Source organism: Anomaloglossus baeobatrachus, unplaced genomic scaffold (genome assembly GCF_048569485.1).
Source record: "Anomaloglossus baeobatrachus isolate aAnoBae1 unplaced genomic scaffold, aAnoBae1.hap1 Scaffold_598, whole genome shotgun sequence".
NCBI classification, from domain to species: domain Eukaryota; kingdom Metazoa; phylum Chordata; class Amphibia; order Anura; family Aromobatidae; genus Anomaloglossus; species Anomaloglossus baeobatrachus.
In genome coordinates this window covers 147,988-175,147 of record NW_027444962.1, presented here as the reverse complement: position 1 = coordinate 175,147, position 27,160 = coordinate 147,988, and the positions used below count along the sequence as shown (strand labels likewise).

General features: G+C 52.8%; 1 protein-coding gene across 1 annotated transcript; it reads right to left on the bottom strand.

Moving 5' to 3' along the window:
* Positions 1–27: 27 nt before the first annotated feature.
* RFWD3 (ring finger and WD repeat domain 3) lies at positions 28–27,160 on the bottom strand (the record flags this gene model as incomplete). The annotated part of the gene is made up of 7 exons (XM_075333260.1): positions 27,039–27,160; positions 4,962–5,319; positions 4,658–4,884; positions 2,236–2,348; positions 1,432–1,626; positions 502–593; positions 28–142 (listed from the first exon to the last, which is right to left on the bottom strand). Coding segments are annotated over exons 2-7 (1,092 nt in total), but the record flags the coding sequence as incomplete, so codon positions are not given.

The following is a 27,160-nucleotide window of genomic DNA, read 5'->3' as shown; positions in this document are numbered from 1 at the left end:
ATCGTGTCCCCCCTCCGCACCGCTCACCTGCCATTGTTTACGAAGCTTCCCACACTCATCAGTCAGGACCTGGACCTGGAGCCGGCACTGTGCAGATTCCAGCTCTGCCTTCCTGCGCAGCGACTGCTCCTTCTCCAGAGAACTGCAAGGATAAAGTACAGTAGTCTGCCGGGGTAATGCCAGGAGCGACTTGTAATCATCCGCATGATAGAAAGCGCACACAAGCAAAACTGTGATTGCAGCTCTGGGGGTGACTGGAGGATAAGCCACGATGTAACAGCAGAATAGTGACTGCAGCTCTGGAGGTGACTGGAGGATAAGACATGATGTAACAGCAGAATAGTGAGAGCAGCTCTGGAGGTGACTGGGGGATAAGACACCATGTAACAGCAGAATAGTGACTGCAGCTCTGGAGGTGACTGGAGGATAAGACATGATGTAACAGCAGAATAGTGAGTGCAGCTCTGGAGGTGACTGGAGAATAATGTCGGCGGTCTTTACCTCTTCATACGTTCCTGCTCGCTGGTGTCCAGGGCCCTCAGGGTGCGGGCGTACAGCACCACAATGTCGGAACGCTTCGCCTTCTTATTGCACTATTTGGCACAAAAGATAATGGAGCTATAACCTCGGTGTGTGTAATGTGTGGTCACAACTGTGAACCCCGCAGCCAAAAATCACCAGAGGCCCAGAGTGCGGGAACGTGTCCGGCGTGGACTCCAGGACAGAGGCGCTCATGCCACGGACAGCGTCCCAGGAGCGCAGTGGTATAAAGAACGGATGTGGCCTCTGCAGTCAGTGACGCGCTGCCTCTCCAATAGACCTGTATAATAGAAGCTTCAGAATACAGGCCGAAACGCGTCACTGACAGCAGGAGGCCACGTACGGGAATAACATGGGATCCACGTGTGCCAGTCTCACTGACAGCAGGAGGCCACGTACAGGAATAACATGGGATCCACGTGTGCCAGTCTCACTGACAGAAGGAGGCCACGTACGGGAATAACATGGGATCCACGTGTGCCAGTCTCACTGACAGCAGGAGGCCACGTATGGGAATAACATGGGATCCACGTGTGCCAGTCTCACTGACAGCAGGAGGCCACGTATGGGAATAACATGGGATCCACGTGTGCCGGTCTCACTGACAGCAGGAGGCCACGTATGGGAATAACATGGGATCCACGTGTGCCGGTCTCACTGACAACAATGGGCAACCACATGACTAGGCGCAGCCCCTCACCGTCCAGCCAGTGTCAGGCCCTGAGTGGGGGGCTCCTCATACAGACTCTCCCACGGAGCAGACCCCGCAGTATATTCTGTGCCCAATCATTCACTGCTGGATATTTCTTCCCCGGATAAGTTTGGGGTTCCTGCAGCCGCCCCCCCATATTCAGCCGATGCCCCAGACACACGGCGAGTACAAGCCCCGACCTGCGGACACTTGGCGGCTCCTCCCTTCAGCCAACGATCGATGCAGGTGAAACCAAACAAATGGCCACAACGCAGGGCGGAGAGACGGTGCTGCCCGGCATTGGTCCAGGACTCAAAGCAGATGGCGCAGGTGTCCCCCTCATCCTCCTCTGCCGCAGGAGGAACCGCGGACGTCACCGGCTTCACTGGAGACGGCTGAGAAAGAAGAATATGGCGGTAATCAATACTGGATGTCACAGCAGAATAGTGACCGCAGCTCTGGAGGTGACTGGAGGATAAGACACGATGTAACAGCAGAATAGTGAGTGCAGCTCTGGAGGTGACTGGAGGATAAGACACGATGTAACAGCAAAATAGTGACTGCAGCTCTGGAGGTGACTGGGGGATAAGGCACAATGTAAAAGCAGAATAGTGACTGCAGCTCTGGAGGTGACTGGAGGATAAGACACGATGTAACAGCAGAATAGTGAGTGCAGCTCTGGAGGTGACTGGAGGATAAGACACGATGTAACAGCAAAATAGTGACTGCAGCTCTGGAGGTGACTGGGGGATAAGGCACAATGTAAAAGCAGAATAGTGAGTGCAGCTCTGGAGGATAAGACACAATGTAACAGCAGAATAGTGACTGCAGCTCTGGAGGTGACTGGGGGATAAGGCACAATGTAAAAGCAGAATAGTGAGTGCAGCTCTGGAGGATAAGACACGATGTAACAGCAGAATAGTGAGTGCAGCTCTGGAGGTGTCTGGGGTACAGGGCACGTCCTGATCTCTGGAGCTGCTGAGTGTCCTGTGGGGCGCGTGTACCTGTTTGTGTGGCTGCGCAGGGTCGGGGGACGCGTTCTCGGCTGGGGGGTCGTCAGGTCTTTCTGGGACGTCTGGTGCAGCGGACACAAGATTTATGTGAAGTTCTTCAGGTGCTAAAAAATAAAAAGCAAAATGACAGCTCCGGTCATCAGCGCCTCCGCATCTCATGGTGGTGGATTGTCACATTCATCAGCGCTCAACTCCACGGTGTCGCCGGAGCAGTCACCCCCAGGGAGCCCCTCAATGCCTCGTGCACAGCAGCGCCCCCTGCAGCACGCACCTGGCTCTGCTGGCTGAGCCGCCCTGGTGTCACCCTCACCCCCAGGGAGCCCCTCAATGCCTCGTGCACAGCAGCACCCCCTGCAGCACACACCTGGCTCTGCCGGCTGAGCCGCCCTGGTGTCACCCTTACCCCCCGGGAGCCCCTCAATGCCCCGTGCACAGCAGCGCCCCCTGCAGCACGCACCTGGCTCTGCTGGCTGAGCCGCCCTGATGTCACCCTTACCCCCCGGGAGCCCCTCAATGCCCCGTGCACAGCAGCGCCCCCTGCAGCACGCACCTGGCTCTGCCGGCTGAGCCGCCCTGGTGTCACCCTCACCCCCAGGGAGCCCCTCAATGCCTCGTGCACAGCAGCACCCCCTGCAGCACACACCTGGCTCTGCCGGCTGAGCCGCCCTGGTGTCACCCTTACCCCCCCGGGAGCCCCTCAATGCCTCATGCACAGCAGCGCCCCCTGCAGCACGCACCTGGCTCTGCCGGCTGAGCCGCCCTGGTGTCACCCTCACCCCCAGGGAGCCCCTCAATGCCTCGTGCACAGCAGCACCCCCTGCAGCACACACCTGGCTCTGCCGGCTGAGCCGCCCTGGTGTCACCCTTACCCCCCGGGAGCCCCTCAATGCCCCGTGCACAGCAGCGCCCCCTGCAGCACGCACCTGGCTCTGCTGGCTGAGCCGCCCTGGTGTCACCCTCACCCCCAGGGAGCCCCTCAATGCCTCGTGCACAGCAGCACCCCCTGCAGCACACACCTGGCTCTGCCGGCTGAGCCGCCCTGGTGTCACCCTCACCCCCAGGGAGCCCCTCAATGCCCCGTGCACAGCAGCGCCCCCTGCAGCACGCACCTGGCTCTGCCGGCTGAGCCGCCCTGATGTCACCCTTACCCCCCGGGAGCCCCTCAATGCCTCATGCACAGCAGCACCCCCTGCAGCACGCACCTGGCTCTGCCGGCTGAGCCGCCCTGGTGTCACCCTTACCCCCCGGGAGCCCCTCAATGCCTCGTGCACAGCAGCGCCCCCCTGCAGCACGCACCTGGCTCTGCTGGCTGAGCCGCCCTGGTGTCACCCTCACCCCCAGGGAGCCCCTCAATGCCTCGTGCACAGCAGCACCCCCTGCAGCACACACCTGGCTCTGCCGGCTGAGCCGCCCTGGTGTCACCCTTACCCCCCCGGGAGCCCCTCAATGCCCCGTGCACAGCAGCGCCCCCTGCAGCACGCACCTGGCTCTGCTGGCTGAGCCGCCCTGATGTCACCCTTACCCCCCGGGAGCCCCTCAATGCCTCATGCACAGCAGCGCCCCCTGCAGCACGCACCTGGCTCTGCCGGCTGAGCCGCCCTGATGTCACCCTTACCCCCCAGGAGCCCCTCAATGCCTCGTGCACAGCAGCACCCCCTGCAGCACGCACCTGGCTCTGCCGGCTGAGCCGCCCTGATGTCACCCTTACCCCCCGGGAGCCCCTCAATGCCTCATGCACAGCAGCGCCCCCTGCAGCACGCACCTGGCTCTGCCGGCTGAGCCGCCCTGATGTCACCCTTACCCCCCGGGAGCCCCTCAATGCCTCATGCACAGCAGCACCCCCTGCAGCACGCACCTGGCTCTGCCGGCTGAGCCGCCCTGATGTCACCCTTACCCCCCGGGAGCCCCTCAATGCCTCATGCACAGCAGCGCCCCCTGCAGCACGCACCTGGCTCTGCCGGCTGAGCCGCCCTGATGTCACCCTTACCCCCCAGGAGCCCCTCAATGCCTCGTGCACAGCAGCACCCCCTGCAGCACGCACCTGGCTCTGCCGGCTGAGCCGCCCTGATGTCACCCTTACCCCCCGGGAGCCCCTCAATGCCTCGTGCACAGCAGCACCCCCTGCAGCACGCACCTGGCTCTGCCGGCTGAGCCGCCCTGATGTCACCCTTACCCCCCGGGAGCCCCTCAATGCCTCGTGCACAGCAGCGCCCCCTGCAGCACGCACCTGGCTCTGCCGGCTGAGCCGCCCTGATGTCACCCTTACCCCCCGGGAGCCCCTCAATGCCTCGTGCACAGCAGCACCCCCTGCAGCACGCACCTGGCTCTGCCGGCTGAGCCGCCCTGATGTCACCCTTACCCCCCGGGAGCCCCTCAATGCCTCATGCACAGCAGCGCCCCCTGCAGCACGCACCTGGCTCTGCCGGCTGAGCCGCCCTAGTGTCATCGGCTCCTTCGTCCACTTCGGTGGGGCTGTCGTCGTCATCGCTCAGCTCCACGGTGTCGTCGGAGCTGTCACCCTCACCCTCCGGGGGGCCCCTGGATGGTCCTGCGTGCCACGCGACATTCCCTTCGTCTACAGACATGGCAGTCCTCAGGTTTCCCGTTAATTGGAAGAGGTTCTGGAAGGCTTGGTTGCGGCTGAAGACATAAAACGCTGATTAAAGCAGAAGGTACCGGAATTATGAAGAGGCGTCCGGCAGCGCCATGTCACCTACCGCATTCCACCGGCCCGCTGCGAGGATGCCCGCTGGCGGCTCCGGGCACTGATCCTGCGGGCTCGGATCTGCTGTGAGGAGGAGCGATGCTCTGCTGCCTGGCGGAGCTGCTCTAGCGCCCCCTGGAGCATGTGCAGTGCACTGGAGGTGTGAGACTGCGGGGGAGAGTAGATGGGGTAGAAGGCTCCCTGTCTGTCCGCACCGCCGGCCTCCGCGATCCAGTCCGATCCTCCCTGGACGGGAACGTTGCTGAAGATCAGTGACGGATCCAGAGCGACGCGAGAAAACATGGCCGGCTCCGGGAGGAAGCTTCCCCCAGAAAGATCCACGTCCATCTCCTCCTGCGCCATTACTGGGCCTGCAGGAATAGAGGAGAAAATCTGCGGCTGTACAGAGGGACAGACAACGTGGCGGCACTACTGTATATACAGGGGATAGACAGTGTATACGAGCAATGACACGTGGCGGTGTGGAGGTGGCCTGAGCTATAAATTGTTTGTTCAAATGTAATAAGAATATCTGTGCATGTAAATAATCAAAATGTAGATATAGATGCATAATTATTTGTGTGTTTATGTGGCAATTGCACAGACCTATAATATGATTCTAAGCTGTATAGCCATGAAGGGGTTACCAAGGATGAGTGAACAGATGTACAAATAATGAAAGTTTTCATAATGATGAGTAAAAGTCTTATCAGTAGTTTTCACACAGAAAGAATGTATAACGAACAGAGATGTATTTCACAACATGCTGGGAGAAATTGGGGAGTGGAATCCTCCCTAGACCCTGTGTTCTAGTCCCAAGGTTAATGATGCATTCTGTATAATGAATCTATCCAGTAAACGAGGTTCAGTTGGTGACGCTGGCTCAAAGAGAGAACATGTCTGTGTGGTCATTGTCTGATTCATTAATATCGGCACTGATATACAGCTAATAAAGCACCGGTCTCTGGATACCCTGTATGAAGACTCCATTAGCAGTCTTACCCAAATTTCTCCCTTGACAGCGGCACTATTGTATATACAAGCAATGACACGTGGCGGCATTACTGTATATACAGGGGGTAGACACTATATACACAAGTGGCAGCAGTATATACAGGGGGTAGACGCTATACACACAAGTGGCAGCAGTATATACAGGGGGTAGACGCTATATACACAAGTGGCAGCAGTATATACAGGGGGTAGACACTATATACACAAGTGGCAGCAGTATATACAGGGGGTAGACGCTATATACACAAGTGGCAGCAGTATATACAGGGGGTAGACGCTATATACACAAGTGGCAGCAGTATATACAGGGGGTAGACGCTATATACACAAGTGGCAGCAGTATATACAGGGGGTAGACGCTATATACACAAGTGGCAGCAGTATATACAGGGGGTAGACGCTATACACACAAGTGGCAGCAGTATATACAGGGGGTAGACGCTATATACACAAGTGGCAGCAGTATATACAGGGGGTAGACGCTATATACACAAGTGGCAGCAGTATATACAGGGGGTAGACTCTATATACACAAGTGGCAGCAGTATATACAGGGGGTAGACGCTATACACACAAGTGGCAGCAGTATATACAGGGGGTAGACGCTATATACACAAGTGGCAGCAGTATATACAGGGGGTAGACGCTATATACACAAGTGGCAGCAGTATATACAGGGGGTAGACGCTATATACACAAGTGGCAGCAGTATATACAGGGGGTAGACGCTATATACACAAGTGGCAGCAGTATATACAGGGGGTAGACGCTATATACACAAGTGGCAGCAGTATATACAGGGGGTAGACGCTATATACACAAGTGGCAGCAGTATATACAGGGGGTAGACGCTATATACACAAGTGGCAGCAGTATATACAGGGGGTAGACGCTATATACACAAGTGGCAGCAGTATATACAGGGGGTAGACGCTATATACACAAGTGGCAGCAGTATATACAGGGGGTAGACGCTATATACACAAGTGGCAGCAGTATATACAGGGGGTAGACGCTATATACACAAGTGGCAGCAGTATATACAGGGGGTAGACGCTATATACACAAGTGGCAGCAGTATATACAGGGGGTAGACGCTATATACACAAGTGGCAGCAGTATATACAGGGGGTAGACGCTATATACACAAGTGGCAGCAGTATATACAGGGGGTAGACGCTATATACACAAGTGGCAGCAGTATATACAGGGGGTAGACGCTATATACACAAGTGGCAGCAGTATATACAGGGGGTAGACGCTATATACACAAGTGGCAGCAGTATATACAGGGGGTAGACGCTATATACACAAGTGGCAGCAGTATATACAGGGGGTAGACGCTATATACACAAGTGGCAGCAGTATATACAGGGGATAGACGCTATATACACAAGTGGCAGCAGTATATACAGGGGATAGACGCTATATACACAAGTGGCAGCAGTATATACAGGGGGTAGACGCTATACACACAAGTGGCAGCAGTATATACAGGGGGTAGACGCTATACACACAAGTGGCAGCAGTATATACAGGGGGTAGACGCTATATACACAAGTGGCAGCAGTATATACAGGGGGTAGACGCTATATACACAAGTGGCAGCAGTATATACAGGGGGTAGACGCTATATACACAAGTGGCAGCAGTATATACAGGGGGTAGACGCTATATACACAAGTGGCAGCAGTATATACAGGGGGTAGACGCTATATACACAAGTGGCAGCAGTATATACAGGGGGTAGACGCTATATACACAAGTGGCAGCAGTATATACAGGGGGTAGACGCTATATACACAAGTGGCAGCAGTATATACAGGGGGTAGACGCTATATACACAAGTGGCAGCAGTATATACAGGGGGTAGACGCTATATACACAAGTGGCAGCAGTATATACAGGGGGTAGACGCTATATACACAAGTGGCAGCAGTATATACAGGGGGTAGACGCTATATACACAAGTGGCAGCAGTATATACAGGGGGTAGACGCTATATACACAAGTGGCAGCAGTATATACAGGGGGTAGACGCTATATACACAAGTGGCAGCAGTATATACAGGGGGTAGACGCTATATACACAAGTGGCAGCAGTATATACAGGGGGTAGACGCTATATACACAAGTGGCAGCAGTATATACAGGGGGTAGACGCTATATACACAAGTGGCAGCAGTATATACAGGGGGTAGACGCTATATACACAAGTGGCAGCAGTATATACAGGGGGTAGACGCTATATACACAAGTGGCAGCAGTATATACAGGGGGTAGACGCTATATACACAAGTGGCAGCAGTATATACAGGGGGTAGACGCTATATACACAAGTGGCAGCAGTATATACAGGGGGTAGACGCTATACACACAAGTGGCAGCAGTATATACAGGGGGTAGACGCTATATACACAAGTGGCAGCAGTATATACAGGGGGTAGACGCTATATACACAAGTGGCAGCAGTATATACAGGGGGTAGACGCTATATACACAAGTGGCAGCAGTATATACAGGGGGTAGACGCTATATACACAAGTGGCAGCAGTATATACAGGGGGTAGACGCTATATACACAAGTGGCAGCAGTATATACAGGGGGTAGACACTATATACACAAGTGGCAGCAGTATATACAGGGGGTAGACACTATATACACAAGTGGCAGCAGTATATACAGGGGGTAGACACTATATACACAAGTGGCAGCAGTATATACAGGGGGTAGACACTATATACACAAGTGGCAGCAGTATATACAGGGGGTAGACACTATATACACAAGTGGCAGCAGTATATACAGGGGGTAGACGCTATATACACAAGTGGCAGCAGTATATACAGGGGGTAGACGCTATATACACAAGTGGCAGCAGTATATACAGGGGGTAGACGCTATATACACAAGTGGCAGCAGTATATACAGGGGGTAGACGCTATATACACAAGTGGCAGCAGTATATACAGGGGGTAGACGCTATATACACAAGTGGCAGCAGTATATACAGGGGGTAGACACTATATACACAAGTGGCAGCAGTATATACAGGGGGTAGACACTATATACACAAGTGGCAGCAGTATATACAGGGGGTAGACGCTATATACACAAGTGGCAGCAGTATATACAGGGGGTAGACGCTATATACACAAGTGGCAGCAGTATATACAGGGGGTAGACGCTATATACACAAGTGGCAGCAGTATATACAGGGGGTAGACGCTATATACACAAGTGGCAGCAGTATATACAGGGGGTAGACACTATATACACAAGTGGCAGCAGTATATACAGGGGGTAGACACTATATACACAAGTGGCAGCAGTATATACAGGGGGTAGACACTATATACACAAGTGGCAGCAGTATATACAGGGGGTAGACGCTATATACACAAGTGGCAGCAGTATATACAGGGGGTAGACGCTATATACACAAGTGGCAGCAGTATATACAGGGGGTAGACGCTATATACACAAGTGGCAGCAGTATATACAGGGGGTAGACGCTATATACACAAGTGGCAGCAGTATATACAGGGGGTAGACGCTATATACACAAGTGGCAGCAGTATATACAGGGGGTAGACTCTATATACACAAGTGGCAGCAGTATATACAGGGGGTAGACACTATATACACAAGTGGCAGCAGTATATACAGGGGGTAGACGCTATATACACAAGTGGCAGCAGTATATACAGGGGGTAGACACTATACACACAAGTGGCAGCAGTATATACAGGGGGTAGACGCTATACACACAAGTGGCAGCAGTATATACAGGGGGTAGACGCTATATACACAAGTGGCAGCAGTATATACAGGGGGTAGACGCTATATACACAAGTGGCAGCAGTATATACAGGGGGTAGACGCTATATACACAAGTGGCAGCAGTATATACAGGGGGTAGACACTATATACACAAGTGGCAGCAGTATATACAGGGGGTAGACGCTATATACACAAGTGGCAGCAGTATATACAGGGGGTAGACGCTATATACACAAGTGGCAGCAGTATATACAGGGGATAGACGCTATATACACAAGTGGCAGCAGTATATACAGGGGGTAGACGCTATATACACAAGTGGCAGCAGTATATACAGGGGGTAGACGCTATATACACAAGTGGCAGCAGTATATACAGGGGGTAGACGCTATATACACAAGTGGCAGCAGTATATACAGGGGGTAGACGCTATATACACAAGTGGCAGCAGTATATACAGGGGGTAGACGCTATATACACAAGTGGCAGCAGTATATACAGGGGGTAGACGCTATATACACAAGTGGCAGCAGTATATACAGGGGGTAGACGCTATATACACAAGTGGCAGCAGTATATACAGGGGGTAGACACTATATACACAAGTGGCAGCAGTATATACAGGGGGTAGACGCTATATACACAAGTGGCAGCAGTATATACAGGGGGTAGACGCTATATACACAAGTGGCAGCAGTATATACAGGGGGTAGACACTATATACACAAGTGGCAGCAGTATATACAGGGGGTAGACGCTATATACACACACAAGTGGCAGCAGTATATACAGGGGGTAGACGCTATATACACAAGTGGCAGCAGTATATACAGGGGGTAGACGCTATATACACAAGTGGCAGCAGTATATACAGGGGGTAGACTGTGACGGGGTATGCGACAGAGCAGTAAGGGACGCCAGGCCAAGGAACAATCCAAGAAGATTTAATGAGGCAGGGAGCATAAAACATGCAATATTAAAATGGTTCTTTAGAGTCCACACAAAGGAAATAGGTCCGGGGGCGCCAAGGAGAATGCAAAAGTCCTCAAAGTCCAATCGTCCATGTACGGGCGATAAGGAGCTGGCCTTAGCACAGGTCCTCACCCTTCACTCAACAAAGCATAACAAAAAACTAAAACATGGGGCTGAATCTCCCACCCCTCCTTAGATCCACCCCCTTAACATTTTCTACTTGTAGCTAGAAAAGGGTTCCTAGACACAGCCTCCAGAGATTGTGTACTAGGCAAGCCCCCTGCAGAGGAGAACAATATATATGCAACCCCCCCCCCAAATCAAGGACAATAGCTACTGCTGAAGCCTGATTGCAATATGATAGAGGCTGGGGGGATATAATGTTACAACCCCTTCCCCCCTCAATTTGTGTACGGACTAGTGACCTCAACAGGTCGCTGGTTAAGTACACGTAAACATGGTGGACCTGACTCAGGTCTCTTCTTGCCTGGACAGTCCATCTGCATTTTGGTGTTGGCTGCCTCTTCTATACTGTATTGTAAAGTTATAGGGCTGCAGAGCCAGGCTCCATCGTAGTAATCGTCCATTGTCCCCAGAGACTCTGTTCAGCCAGGTGAGGGGATTGTGATCAGTAACCACAGTGAATTCTCGCCCATACAGATACGGCCGTAGTTTCCTAAGGGCCCACACTACAGCCAGACATTCCTTCTCAACAGTTGCATAGGCCACTTCTCGGTCCAGCAGTTTCCTGCTGAGGTAGGCAATGGGGTGCTCCTCCCCGGCTGCATTCACCTGGCTGAGGACAGCTCCCAGTCCATAAGAAGAGGCATCCGTCTGCACAATGAATCTCCTCTTGTAGTCTGGAGCAGCCAGAACAGGGTCGCAGATCAGAGCGTCCTTCAGCCGGTTAAAAGACTCATCACAGGCTGGAGTCCAGATCACCAGCCGGGGCATCGTCTTCTTCGTGAGGTCCGTAAGGGGCTTGGCCACACTGCTGAAATGAGAAACAAATTTTCGGTAATAACTGGCAGTGCCCAAAAAAGCCATAACTTGTTTCTTGGTTTGGGGTACAGGCCAGTCTCTAATAGCCTGGATTTTGGCAGGTTCAGGACGTAACTTCCCCCCTCCTACTCTATGCCCTAGATATTGGACTTCACCCATCCCCAATTGGCATTTATCAGGTCGAATAGTTAGGCCTGATGTGAGAATCCGGTCAAGAACAACAGCTACTTGATTCAGATGTTCCTCCCATGTGTGGCTGAAGATGGCGATATCATCCAGGTAGGCACAAGCAAAGTCGCCACATCCCCGGAGGATCTGGTCCACCATTCTCTGAAAGGTTGCAGGGGCGTTTTTCATTCCGAAAGGCATGTTTAGAAATTCATACAGACCAAAGGGGGTTATAAAAGCCGACTTTTCTCTACCTTCCTCCGTCAGGGGAATTTGCCAGTATCCCTTACTGAGATCCAAGGTGGTGACGTATTGTGCCCCAGCTAGCCGGTCTAGAAGTTCATCAATGCGGGGCATTGGGTAAGCATCACTGATGGTATGGTCATTTAGTCGTCTGTAGTCCACACAAAATCGAGTACTCCCATCTTTCTTGGGTACTAACACAACAGGAGAGGCCCAAGGACTATGGGAGGCCTGAATCACCCCAAGCTGTAACATCTCCTCCAGCTCATGCTGCATGGTGTTTCTAACTGATTCTGGTACCCGGTAGGGAGCCTGTTGTATGGGACGGATGCCCTGAGTGTCCACAGGATGTTGGGTTACTGTGGTTCGACCTGGTCGGGATGAGAAAGCAGCCTGTCTCTGATGGAGCACTCCCAGCATTTGTTTTTTCTGTAAGGAATCTAAGTGATCTCTCAAAGGAACCTGTTCCACAGTGGATGGGGCTCTGGCTGCTTCAATAAGATCAGGTAATGGGTCCTCATCCTCCTGACCATCTTCTGAAGCCAGCCGACAGCTTGCTATCATAGGTAAGGTCCGGTCATGGTACTCCTTAATCATATTCACATGGACAGTCCTTTGTCTTAGTCCCTGATCATCTAGAGCAAGAAGGTAATTGGTGTCGTTTAGTTTTCTGAGAACCCGGAAGGGACCCTCCCATGTTGTCTGGAGTTTATTTTGCCGATGGGGAACAATCATTAAGACTTGTTGTCCCTCTACAAATTCTCGATAGCGTGCTTTGCGGTCATACCATGTCTTCTGTCTGGTTTGAGCCATCCGTACATGATCCTGAGCCAAACTAGCAAGTTGAGCCAGGGTTTCCCGAAGCTTGAGGACATATGGAACAACAGGGGTTCCTGTATCTTCAACTTGCCCCTCCCAATATTCCTTTAGCAGAGTTAAGGGTCCTCTGACCTTTCTTCCATAGAGTAGTTCAAAGGGGGAAAACCCAGTGGACTCCTGGGGAACTTCCCGGTAGGCGAACAGGAGATGGGGTAGGTACCTCTCCCAGTCGGAATCACTGTCAGTGAAGGCCTTTAGCATATTTTTCAGTGTTTGATTAAACCGTTCACAAAGTCCATTGGTTTGAGGATGGTATGCTGTAGTTCGAATTGCCCGTACTCCACAGGTGCGCCACAGACACTGCACCAACTCTGACATAAACTGGGAGCCTTGGTCCGATAAGATTTCACTGGGGAATCCTACTCGGGTGAAAATGGTAACAAGGGCCTCGGCCACCTTGGCTGCAGAAATACTTGACAAGGCCACGGCTTCTGGATATCGGGTGGCATAGTCCACAACGGTGAGAATGTACTGCTTTCCAGATTTACTTGGTTTAGCCAGTGGTCCAATGAGATCGACAGCTACTCTTTGAAAGGGTTCTTCTATTATAGGGAGTGGTTGCAGGGGTGCCTTTGGGTGATCTCCAGGTCGCCCTCTACGCTGACATATGTCGCAGGTTCGGCAGAAATGCGCCACTGCTTGAGAAATTCCAGGCCAATAGAAAATTTGAGTCAATCGTCTCTCGGTGCGGGTTTTCCCTTGATGGCCGGCAGTAGGAATGTCATGAGCCAGGTGTAATAGGGGAATTCTGTACTTCTGATGAACAATCAGCTGTTTGCTATAAGTCCAGGGCTTATCTAGGGAGTCGGCATTGGTAACTCGATATAGGAGTCCATTTTCTCTGATAATTGTTTCCCCATTTTCTCCTAACTGCCCTACTTCAGCCCGAGCTCTAAAGCTAGCCAGGGTGGGGTCAGTCTCTACCTCTTGTCTAAACTGAACTTTATCCCAAGTGACATTCATATTATCCCCACAAGAAGAATCACTCACCGGCTGTAATGGCAGTTCGGGTGGCCTCAGTTCCATTGATGGGTTGAACACGTCCACATCTGCTGCTCTCTTTGCTTGACTTCTGGTTATCGCACCGACAAAGTGGCATTGAAGATTCCCCACATCATTCCCTAGAAGAATGTCTGCAGGAAGGCCGCTCATCACACCAATCATGCATTGTTTTGCTCCAAAGCCATAATCCAGGGTCACTCTCGCTCTTGGAATGTATCTCTGAGTACCTCCAGCCAATTCAATAGCAATTCCTGGTCCCTTTTGCACTGCTTCTGGTTGAATTACTCGGGGATCTGCGATGGTGAGAAAAGCCCCAGTGTCACGAAAGCCAACAACTTTTTGGCCATCCAGCACGACCTCCTGTAGATGTTTATGCTGAAGATCAGAAGAACGGGCGGCTGTGGCTCGCACCCCATAGACTCCTGGTAGGGAAGTCAACATATCAGAGTCACTTGGCAAATCATCAGGGAATGAATCCAGCTCTTCTCCTGTTGAGGGTGTCTGTAGATAATGAACAGGCAAAGGGGGTCTGTAACTGTTTTGCCTCTGAGCACCTGGACAGTGAGCTTGCAGATGACCAGGCTGCCCACATCCATAACATCTGCGTTCTATGAGTCTTTCTCCACGTCGTACTCCCAAAGAGGAGGCAGGAGTAGTAGGAGGCACATTCACACGGGGTCCGCCATGTGTTGGTAGTCTATTGGGACGGTGAACATTGGAGGCCAAAGGACAAGGGACCACTGGTGTTGGGGAGCTGGTAGTTTTTTTGTCACCGACTAGTAGCCTTTTCCATTGAGGCTTGATGGTAAGCACTTCATCAGCTAGAGCGGCAGCTTGTTCCACAGTTGGCGGCTTTCTCTCACGCACCCATTCTCTGATTTCCACAGGGCACCTGGCATAGAACTGCTCTTTCAGGATGACCTGGAGGAAGGTCTCCCAAGTTAAGGCTCCCTCTCCCTCCAGCCAGCGATGGCATACTTGTTTCAGTCTGTGGGCAAACATCTTGAAAGACACTTCTCCATCACAGGCTAATGTACGGAACTTAGTCCTATAAGTATCTGGGGTCACGGCATAATGTTCCAGAATGGTCTGTTTTATCTCCCCATACTCACTGTCACAAACCACCGGGGGGGTCACTCAGAAATCCCCCGCGCTGGCTACCAGTACGTCAGAATCGGGGGGTAACAAGTGGGGGTCACCCCTCCTTTATACCTCCCGACCGACAGACAGAGCACGTGACGCGCTCTCTAGCGCCCCTCTTATAGTCAGGCCAATTATGGAATTGCCCGACAATAAGCAAGGAGGCCGCTATACTACTTATGCCGATTATTGAAGGGTCCCCGGTGAGAGTAGGGTATATATTCCCCCGACCTCCGCGGGCGGAATATATAATATCTTCCCGAATCTCACTGGCCTCCCCACAATAATCCTTGGCACAACTCGCTGCCACCAACCGATTTACGGTAACTATTAGCCGAACACACAGACGTGGGATTCAAGATCGAGATAACAGAACAGCCCAAGATTAATTATATAATTTAATCAGCCTAAAGCACACTAGAAACTACAATATATACAATAGGGAATCTACAGAATATACAGTTATGTCAGAGTACAGTTACAATCAAAGCATGGGTTACAAACAGGCATACACAGTTCCAGCAGTTACCTTGTTGCGTCTGGCCACAGGGGGGCGCTGTACCCAGGTTTCTAGGATCCTTCCCACAGATGTTTCCTACACGTGCCCCCAGCGAAAAGACCGCTGGAAAATGGCCGAAGTAGGGTTATCAACCTGGGCAGATCCAGGTCCCCTCCTACCTTAGTGACCTCACAGGGAGCACTGCTCCACCCCTGGCTTGAGTTATGGACAATATCCCAACATGGAATATGGGCCATAACTTTGCCTGGGAGCGTCGTAGGCGGACGCCAATGCTCTCATTGTGACAGTTATGAATTTAGCTACAGAACGAGGGGACTCATGACCTGTCTGCCAGTTCCCCATTGGCTGATATCACGCCTGGGGCATTTCCCAATGTCCTGCTCCCATAAAAAGGGGGTGCCGGCATCGTCCACATGCGGAGACACCATTTTTATGGTTGCCATATTTATCGGAAATATGGCTTGCGAGATATGAACCATTTTTTACTGGAGTCGTTCTGTCTGGCTATTTCCATAGCCTTGCTAATGAGATAGCAGCTCCTACTACAGGGTGACGGCAGGGAGTCATCCTGTGTCCATTGTCCCAAAGCCACCTAATTTCCATATCACAGGACATGGCCATGGAGTTTGTTGCTAAACCAGTTGTGTGGGGGAAAGGGGGGTTGACACCAGGAGAGGGCTTCCTGACATACTTGAATATCATGATTTATCGTCATCTCTCCGGATTTACCTCACACCTCCCCCCTTTTGAGGGCGCTAGGGGGCAGCACACTCCGGTGTTCCCCCGTGCGCCCGTCCGCGACCTCTCCTTGTCGGGACAGCCCGTCTGCGTTACCGTGGTCACGGCCCCTTTTGTGGCGAATGGTGAAGTTGTATTGCTGGAGCGCAAGGCTCCATCGCAACAATCGCCCATTCGTCCCAGAGACGGTGTGCAACCAGCTGAGGGGATTGTGGTCCGTCTCCACGATGAAGTGGCGCCCGTATAGATAGGGTTGCAGACGCTGCAGGGCCCACACTATGGCCAGGCACTCCTTCTCCATCGTGGAATAGGCAACTTCCCTTGGTAACAGCTTCCTGCTCAGGTACAAGACCGGGTGCTCTTGGCTCGCAGAGTCCACCTGGCTGAGCACCGCACCGAGGCCGAAGTCACTGGCGTCGGTCTGTACTACAAACGGCCGCGTGAAGTCGGCTGCCTGTAGCACGGGCGGGCTGGACAGGGCGTCCTTTAGGGCCCGGAAGGCTGTCTCGCAGTCCATTGTCCAATCGACTGCAGAGGGCAGCTTCTTCTTGGTGAGGTCCGTCAAGGGCTTTGCCAGGCTACTATAGCATGGAACAAACCTCCTATAGTACCCAGCGGTCCCCAAGAAGGACATCACCTGCTTCTTGGTCCTGGGGGTGGGCCAGGATGCGATGGCCTCCACTTTCTCAGGCTCGGGCTTCAGTGTTCCCCCGCCTACCCGGTGACCGAGGTACTGGACCTCGCTCATGGCCAGCTGACACTTTCCCGGCTTGATGGTCAAACCTGCCCGGTGGATCCGCCTGAGCACCTGTGCTAGATGCTCTAGGTGGTCCTCCCAGGTGGGACTGAAGACGGCAATGTCATCCAGGTACGCGGCCGCGTACCCTTCAAGTCCCTTGAGCAGGGTGTTGACCATCCGCTGGAAAGTGGCAGGGGCATTCCTCATCCCGAATGGCATCACCGTGGACTCGTACAGTCCAAATGGGGTAATAAAGGCAGAGCGTTCCCTGGCCTTGCGAGTCAGGGGGATCTGCCAATATCCCCGGCTCAGGTCCATGATGGTCAGGTACTGAGCCCCGGCCAACTGATCGAGCAGGTCATCGATGCGTGGCATTGGGTACGCATCGGCGACCGTGACAGCATTGAGCCCCCTGTAGTCCACGCAGAACCGAGTGGTTCGGTCCTTCTTAGGGACGAGGACTACAGGCGAGGCCCAAGCGCTGTTGGATGCCTGGATCACCCCCAGCTTCAGCATCTCGTCAATCTCCTGGCGCATGTGTTGCTGCACCTCCAGGGAGACCCGATATGCTGAACGCCGGATCGGGGGATGATCCCCAGTGTCCACGTGATGGACAGCCAAGTCAGTGCTTCCGGGCTGGTTGGTAAACAACCCCCGGAAGGGGTGTAGGGTGGCCCACAGCTGGGACCGTTGGTCCTCCAAGAGCTGGTGGCCAACCTCCACATCCTCAATGGATCCGCCTGTCCTAACCTGGGCTAGCATATCCAAGAGGGTTTCCGCTTCTCCCTCCTCGGGCAGGTTGCACACGGGGAGCGCACTTGCCTCCCGCTCATGATGTGCCTTCATCATGTTCACATGGAAGGGCTTCCGCCTTCCACGGGCAGGGTCCAGGGTGACCAGGTACGTTACAGGGTTGAGCTGCTGGTACACGAGGTATGGGCCTTCCCAGGCTGCCTGAAGCTTGTCCTGTGGTACGGGGACCAGTACCCACACCTTTTGACCCACTTGGTAGGTCCTCTCACAAGCGTTCTGGTCGTACCAACGCTTCTGATCGGCCTGGGCTTGAGCCATATTGTCGTGTACCAGTTGCGTCAAGGCCTGCATTTTGTCCCGGAAGCGCATGACATACTCGATAACCGACACTCCAGGGGTGGCCAAATCCCCTTCCCAAGCCTCTTTCACCAGAGCCAGGGGGCCCCGCACACGTCGCCCGTACAGGAGCTCAAACGGTGAGAATCCTGTTGAGGCCTGTGGAACCTCCCGGTAAGCAAATAACAGGTGTGGGAGATACCGCTCCCAGTCACGCCCATGGGAGTCGACCAACATCTTAAGCATCTGCTTTAAGGTGCCATTGAACCGATCGCACAGGCCATTAGTCTGTGGATGGTACGGGCTGGCCACCAGATGTCGCACCTGGACTTGCTTACAGAGGGCCTCCATCAGCTGGGACATGAATTGGGTCCCCCGGTCAGTGAGCATTTCCTGGGGAAAACCCACTCGGGAGAAAATCTCCAGCAATGCGGTGGCCACCTTGTCAGCCCGAATGGACGACAAGGCCACTGCTTCTGGGTACCGGGTGGCATAGTCCACTACCGTCAGTATGAAGCGTTTCCCGGAGCTGCTGGGGATGGCCAGCGGGCCGACCAGATCCACAGCCACCCTCCTGAAAGGCTCATCGATGATGGGCAGAGATACCAGTGGGGCTTTGGGGCGTGGCCCCGCCTTCCCCACTCTCTGACAGGTTTCACACGAACGGCAGTAGGCAGCCACATCGGCCCCCATTTTTGGCCAGTAGAAATGCTGGTTTAACCTGGCCTTGGTCTTAGCGATCCCTAGGTGTCCGGCCATCGGAATCTCATGTGCGATCCGCAACAACTCCGTCCGGAACGGATAGGGTACCACCAACTGTCGGTCCCTGGGCCACGCCTCCGGTGAACCCTGCTGGACCGTGGCCCGGTACAGCCGTCCTTGGTCCCAGACCACTCGCTCCGGGTCCGAGTCCGAGGGAGGCTGTGCCGCCTGCTCCTTAAGAGCTTTCAGGCTGTCGTCAGCTTCTAACGCTGCCTGAAACCCCTGACTAGATGTGGCCAGAATCGACGAGACTGTCACATCTTCAGTCAGTACCCCGGGACCTGTGTCCTGGCCTCCACCTGACTCGGCTGCCACTTGGTCAGAAGGGGAAGAGCTATCGGACCTCCGGGAGGCCCCTTGGCTTCCAGCACTCCCACTGCGGGTGACAGCGGCCACAGCCGCTGCGACCGTGGGTCGTGCCTGCTCCTCCTCCGTTCCTGACCAAGTCGCCGGTTCAGGCAGACCTACCTGGCTTCCTGACACCCCGGTTGTGGGGGAACCATGCACCGAGATCTTACCTGGGAGCACTTCCGCTCCTGGACCGGCCCCAATCTCACCTGCCTGTTCCCCTCCTGCAGCAACAGAACCCCGCTGTGAAATCTCTGGGGACCCCACATTTGCTGTGGTAGCCCCCACCCCACACACTGGTCCTCCCCCTGCAGCACCCTGCTCTCTGCTTATCCCTGCAGAGGGCAACAGATCCCAGCTCACAGGCTGGTTACTTGTAGAGGCATTGTCACACCTTTCTCTGACCCCCTCCCCTCCTGTCACAGCTGCAGCTGCGTGTGTGTCTATGGTGTCTGTGCAAGCAGAAATATCAGAGTTCACTCCCTCCTCCCTTACATCATTCATAGATAACACATTAACATTGTCAGGAGTCATGTCAGTACGGGCTGAAGGTTCAGCCCTTGGGGGGGGCCCAAACTGGGAGGTTATCTGCCCCAAATCTGTCCCAAGTAGCACGTTTGCAGGGATCCGATCAGTTACCCCCACCTCCCTCACCCCTCGCCCTGCGCCCCAGTCCACATAAATGTCAGCAACAGGCAGCGCCGGGTCAGTGCCTCCAATCCCGGAGACAGCGAGGGTTTTTCCAGGGATCAAGTCTTGGGGGGACACCATCTCAGGCCGCACCAGAGTCACCTCCGAGGCGCTGTCTCGCAGTCCTATGGTCACAGACCGGCCGACGGTGACAGGTTGGAAGCTGTCCAGGGACCTACCACCACCCCCACCCACACAATACACCTTGGGCGGCCCTTGGGACGGGGACGGAGCCGGGGCCTTGGGACGCTGAGGGCACATGGCCTTGAAGTGTCCAGGTAGGTTGCACTGGTGGCACCGTCTTGGTTCTGCCACGGGCCTGGAGAGGGGAGTTGAGGGGGACACCCCCTGCAGTCTAGGGGCAGGTGGGGCAGTCGCAGAATTCATCTTACCCCCTCTCCAGGTGCTGCTGGTGGCTGCTCTCCTGGCTTCAGGAGCCCGGTTGTTGGTGTAGTCATCGGCAAGGGCAGCTGTAGCCGTGGACCCCTTTGGCTTCTGGTCTCGGATGAACTGGCGGAGATCCTCAGGGCAGTTCCACAAGAGTTGCTCCGTGATGAACAAGTCCAGGATCTCCGGTCCGGTGGAAAGCTGCAGGCCTTGGGTCCAGTGGTCGGCAGCTCGGGCAAGTGCCCGCCGGTGGTCAGCCCAGGAGTCCTTTGGTCCCTTCTGTAGGCTCCGGAACGTCTTGCGGTAGGACTCTGGAGTGAGGTTGTACTGTTGGATCAGGGCCCGCTTGATGGTGTCGTAGCCCTGATCTGCCTCAGCAGGCAAGTCCCCAAGGATATCCAGGGCCTTACCCCTTAAACGGGGGGGTCAGGTATTTGGCCCACTGGTCCTTGTTCAGATGGTGCTGCAAGCAAGTCCGTTCAAAAGCAGTCAAGAAAGAGTCCAAGTCTCCATCCTTCTCCAGCACTGGGAAGTCCTCAACACGGACCTTTGGAAGTTTGGTGTCTTGAAGGTCACGTGTGGCTGATGAGGGCCGGAGCTGAGCTAGCTGCAGCTGGTGGTCACGGTCTGCCTGTCGCTCTCGCTCTCGCTCTTCACGCGCTGCCTGCCGCTCTCGCTCCGCAGCCTCACGCTCTGCGTGCCGCTCTGCCCTGCGCTCTGCCAGGAGTTCCTTGTAGCCCTTCTGGTCTCCAGCCTGGAGAAGGGCCATAGCCATTTGAAGAAGGCTATCCGAGCCTCCCAGGCTCGGTGGAATGGCACGTGGTGATCTGCGGCACGCTGCGGAGCCTGGTGATTCACTGTCCCTTGCAGAGCGGAGGGCTGGCATCTGGCTCGTTGAGGACCCTTGGGTGAGCTGCTCCTCATCTTGTCCATAATTGCCAGCTTGTGCGCTGTCCTCTGCAGAACGGTTTTCTGGCGTCGAGCTCCTGGAAGACTCGTGGGCAACCTCCTCATTACTGCCCACAGCACCGTCCTCCCTCTCTTCGGCTCCTGCTTTAGCATTGGCCAGTTGCATAGCTCTGCTCCTGGTGCCATCAGCCATTCTTGCAGACTTTTGGTCACTGACACAGAACTGACACCTGATGCCTCCACACACCTTACAGTATCTGCACTCTGACACTCTAGTGTTGAGCTAGTCTGAAGACCCCAGCAGCCACAGCTGCTGCAGGCAGTCTTTAGTGTCTGGGAGTATGGGTCTCACACTCACACACACTATTATCTCGATCCCACCGCTATGCCACCAATATGTCACAAACCACCGGGGGGGTCACTCAGAAATCCCCCGCGCTGGCTACCAGTACGTCAGAATCGGGGGGTAACAAGTGGGGGTCACCCCTCCTTTATACCTCCCGACCGACAGACAGAGCACGTGACGCGCTCTCTAGCGCCCCTCTTATAGTCAGGCCAATTATGGAATTGCCCGACAATAAGCAAGGAGGCCGCTATACTACTTATGCCGATTATTGAAGGGTCCCCGGTGAGAGTAGGGTATATATTCCCCCGACCTCCGCGGGCGGAATATATAATATCTTCCCGAATCTCACTGGCCTCCCCACAATAATCCTTGGCACAACTCGCTGCCACCAACCGATTTACGGTAACTATTAGCCGAACACACAGACGTGGGATTCAAGATCGAGATAACAGAACAGCCCAAGATTAATTATATAATTTAATCAGCCTAAAGCACACTAGAAACTACAATATATACAATAGGGAATCTACAGAATATACAGTTATGTCAGAGTACAGTTACAATCAAAGCATGGGTTACAAACAGGCATACACAGTTCCAGCAGTTACCTTGTTGCGTCTGGCCACAGGGGGGCGCTGTACCCAGGTTTCTAGGATCCTTCCCACAGATGTTTCCTACACGTGCCCCCAGCGAAAAGACCGCTGGAAAATGGCCGAAGTAGGGTTATCAACCTGGGCAGATCCAGGTCCCCTCCTACCTTAGTGACCTCACAGGGAGCACTGCTCCACCCCTGGCTTGAGTTATGGACAATATCCCAACATGGAATATGGGCCATAACTTTGCCTGGGAGCGTCGTAGGCGGACGCCAATGCTCTCATTGTGACAGTTATGAATTTAGCTACAGAACGAGGGGACTCATGACCTGTCTGCCAGTTCCCCATTGGCTGATATCACGCCTGGGGCATTTCCCAATGTCCTGCTCCCATAAAAAGGGGGTGCCGGCATCGTCCACATGCGGAGACACCATTTTTATGGTTGCCATATTTATCGGAAATATGGCTTGCGAGATATGAACCATTTTTTACTGGAGTCGTTCTGTCTGGCTATTTCCATAGCCTTGCTAATGAGATAGCAGCTCCTACTACAGGGTGACGGCAGGGAGTCATCCTGTGTCCATTGTCCCAAAGCCACCTAATTTCCATATCACAGGACATGGCCATGGAGTTTGTTGCTAAACCAGTTGTGTGGGGGAAAGGGGGGTTGACACCAGGAGAGGGCTTCCTGACATACTTGAATATCATGATTTATCGTCATCTCTCCGGATTTACCTCACACTCACAATTCCACTGAGGGTCCATAGCTCTATAGGCGTCGGCAGCTCCACCCTCCAAGAGGCCCACCAGGTGTCTGACTCGCTCTCTTTCTGGGACTTCCATTAATCGGCACTGATGCTCAAAGTCCTGAAAGAAGCCCTCAATGTCACCTGCAGCTTCATTAAATGGCTTAAAGTCCTTGCGGGACACTCTGGAGAATTCCCTCATAGTTGGTGCTGTGGTTACAGTTTGTCTGGAGCCTCTAGCTGCTTCCACAGCAAACCTCCTCTCCAGCAATGCCCTCTCTTGAGCTCTGCGAATAGCCTCCCTCTTATCTTCTATGGTGGCCTCATCTCCAAGAAGTGCCATCTCCTCCTCATACCACACAATCCATTGACTTTTTTGGGTATTTACCTCCAGCTCCCGTCTTTCCTCCCTTTGCTGTGGAAATTGTTCCTCGGTGCCATCTTGCAGGCAAGCGTTTTCCAATGCCTCAATTAGTTGCTCCTTAGAGAGTCCTTTGTAACCGACTCCTAATTCACGGGCCATTGTTTGTAGGCTCACCACAGTCCAGTTCCTGTATCCTGAGGTTCTGAATCCAGATGTTAATGGCCCGTTGTCCTCCATTCTTTCTGCTCTGATCCCGCCGCTGCCACCAGTTTGTGACGGGGTATGCGACAGAGCAGTAAGGGACGCCAGGCCAAGGAACAATCCAAGAAGATTTAATGAGGCAGGGAGCATAAAACATGCAATATTAAAATGGTTCTTTAGAGTCCACACAAAGGAAATAGGTCCGGGGGCGCCAAGGAGAATGCAAAAGTCCTCAAAGTCCAATCGTCCATGTACGGGCGATAAGGAGCTGGCCTTAGCACAGGACCTCACCCTTCACTCAACAAAGCATAACAAAAAACTAAAACATGGGGCTGAATCTCCCACCCCTCCTTAGATCCACCCCCTTAACATTTTCTACTTGTAGCTAGAAAAGGGTTCCTAGACACAGCCTCCAGAGATTGTGTACTAGGCAAGCCCCCTGCAGAGGAGAACAATATATATGCAACCCCCCCCCCAAATCAAGGACAATAGCTACTGCTGAAGCCTGATTGCAATATGATAGAGGCTGGGGGGATATAATGTTACATAGACGCTATATACACAAGTGGCAGCAGTATATACAGGGGGTAGACGCTATATACACACAAGTGGCAGCAGTATATACAGGGGGTAGACACTATATACACAAGTGGCAGCAGTATATACAGGGGGTAGACACTATATACACAAGTGGCAGCAGTATATACAGGGGGTAGACACTATATACACAAGTGGCAGCAGTATATACAGGGGGTAGACGCTATATACACAAGTGGCAGCAGTATATACAGGGGGTAGACGCTATATACACAAGTGGCAGCAGTATATACAGGGGGTAGACGCTATATACACAAGTGGCAGCAGTATATACAGGGGGTAGACGCTATATACACAAGTGGCAGCAGTATATACAGGGGGTAGACGCTATATACACAAGTGGCAGCAGTATATACAGGGGGTAGACACTATATACACAAGTGGCAGCAGTATATACAGGGGGTAGACGCTATATACACAAGTGGCAGCAGTATATACAGGGGGTAGACGCTATATACACAAGTGGCAGCAGTATATACAGGGGGTAGACGCTATATACACAAGTGGCAGCAGTATATACAGGGGGTAGACGCTATATACACACAAGTGGCAGCAGTATATACAGGGGGTAGACGCTATATACACAAGTGGCAGCAGTATATACAGGGGGTAGACGCTATATACACAAGTGGCAGCAGTATATACAGGGGGTAGACACTATACACACAAGTGGCAGCAGTATATACAGGGGGTAGACGCTATATACACAAGTGGCAGCAGTATATACAGGGGGTAGACACTATATACACAAGTGGCAGCAGTATATACAGGGGGTAGACGCTATATACACAAGTGGCAGCAGTATATACAGGGGGTAGACACTATATACACAAGTGGCAGCAGTATATACAGGGGGTAGACGCTATATACACAAGTGGCAGCAGTATATACAGGGGGTAGACGCTATATACACAAGTGGCAGCAGTATATACAGGGGGTAGACACTATATACACAAGTGGCAGCAGTATATACAGGGGGTAGACGCTATACACACAAGTGGCAGCAGTATATACAGGGGGTAGACACTATATACACAAGTGGCAGCAGTATATACAGGGGGTAGACACTATATACACAAGTGGCAGCAGTATATACAGGGGGTAGACACTATATACACATGTGGCAGCAGTATATACAGGGGGTAGACGCTATATACACAAGTGGCAGCAGTATATACAGGGGGTAGACTCTATATACACAAGTGGCAGCAGTATATACAGGGGGTAGACGCTATATACACAAGTGGCAGCAGTATATACAGGGGGTAGACACTATATACACAAGTGGCAGCAGTATATACAGGGGGTAGACGCTATATACACAAGTGGCAGCAGTATATACAGGGGGTAGACGCTATATACACAAGTGGCAGCAGTATATACAGGGGGTAGACACTATATACACAAGTGGCAGCAGTATATACAGGGGGTAGACGCTATATACACAAGTGGCAGCAGTATATACAGGGGGTAGATGCTATATACACAAGTGGCAGCAGTATATACAGGGGGTAGACACTATATACACAAGTGGCAGCAGTATATACAGGGGGTAGACGCTATATACACAAGTGGCAGCAGTATATACAGGGGGTAGACGCTATATACACAAGTGGCAGCAGTATATACAGGGGGTAGACGCTATATACACAAGTGGCAGCAGTATATACAGGGGGTAGACGCTATATACACAAGTGGCAGCAGTATATACAGGGGGTAGACGCTATATACACAAGTGGCAGCAGTATATACAGGGGGTAGACGCTATATACACAAGTGGCAGCAGTATATACAGGGGGTAGACACTATATACACAAGTGGCAGCAGTATATACAGGGGGTAGACGCTATATACACAAGTGGCAGCAGTATATACAGGGGGTAGACGCTATATACACAAGTGGCAGCAGTATATACAGGGGGTAGACACTATATACACAAGTGGCAGCAGTATATACAGGGGGTAGACGCTATATACACAAGTGGCAGCAGTATATACAGGGGGTAGACGCTATATACACAAGTGGCAGCAGTATATACAGGGGGTAGACGCTATATACACACAAGTGGCAGCAGTATATACAGGGGGTAGACGCTATATACACAAGTGGCAGCAGTATATACAGGGGGTAGACGCTATATACACAAGTGGCAGCAGTATATACAGGGGGTAGACGCTATATACACAAGTGGCAGCAGTATATACAGGGGGTAGACACTATATACACAAGTGGCAGCAGTATATACAGGGGGTAGACGCTATATACACAAGTGGCAGCAGTATATACAGGGGGTAGACGCTATATACACAAGTGGCAGCAGTATATACAGGGGGTAGACGCTATATACACACAAGTGGCAGCAGTATATACAGGGGGTAGACACTATATACACAAGTGGCAGCAGTATATACAGGGGGTAGACGCTATATACACAAGTGGCAGCAGTATATACAGGGGGTAGACGCTATATACACAAGTGGCAGCAGTATATACAGGGGGTAGACGCTATATACACAAGTGGCAGCAGTATATACAGGGGGTAGACGCTATATACACAAGTGGCAGCAGTATATACAGGGGGTAGACGCTATATACACAAGTGGCAGCAGTATATACAGGGGAAGGGGGTCTTGTGATTGGGGCACATCACATGACAAGCTGTGACTATCGGACCAGATCCCCCCTGAGTGTATGGTAGATTCCACCATCCCTTTATCCTGTACATTAATCCCCTCTCCCCCTTTTCAGTGCAGAATGGAACATGCCAAATCAGAGCCAGTACACGGAGAGAGCCAAACCATTGTGGGGGGTGGGGGTGACGTCCAGTCACTGCAGTGGTCCGCACCGGTCACTTACCGGAGGCCTGAACAACGCTGATCCGCACCCGGAAGCCGCCCGATAATTCTCCCGACTCCTTAGATCATTCTCCCCGCCAACCGGCAGCGCTCCGCCCGATCCTCCCGCTCCACATTGATTGG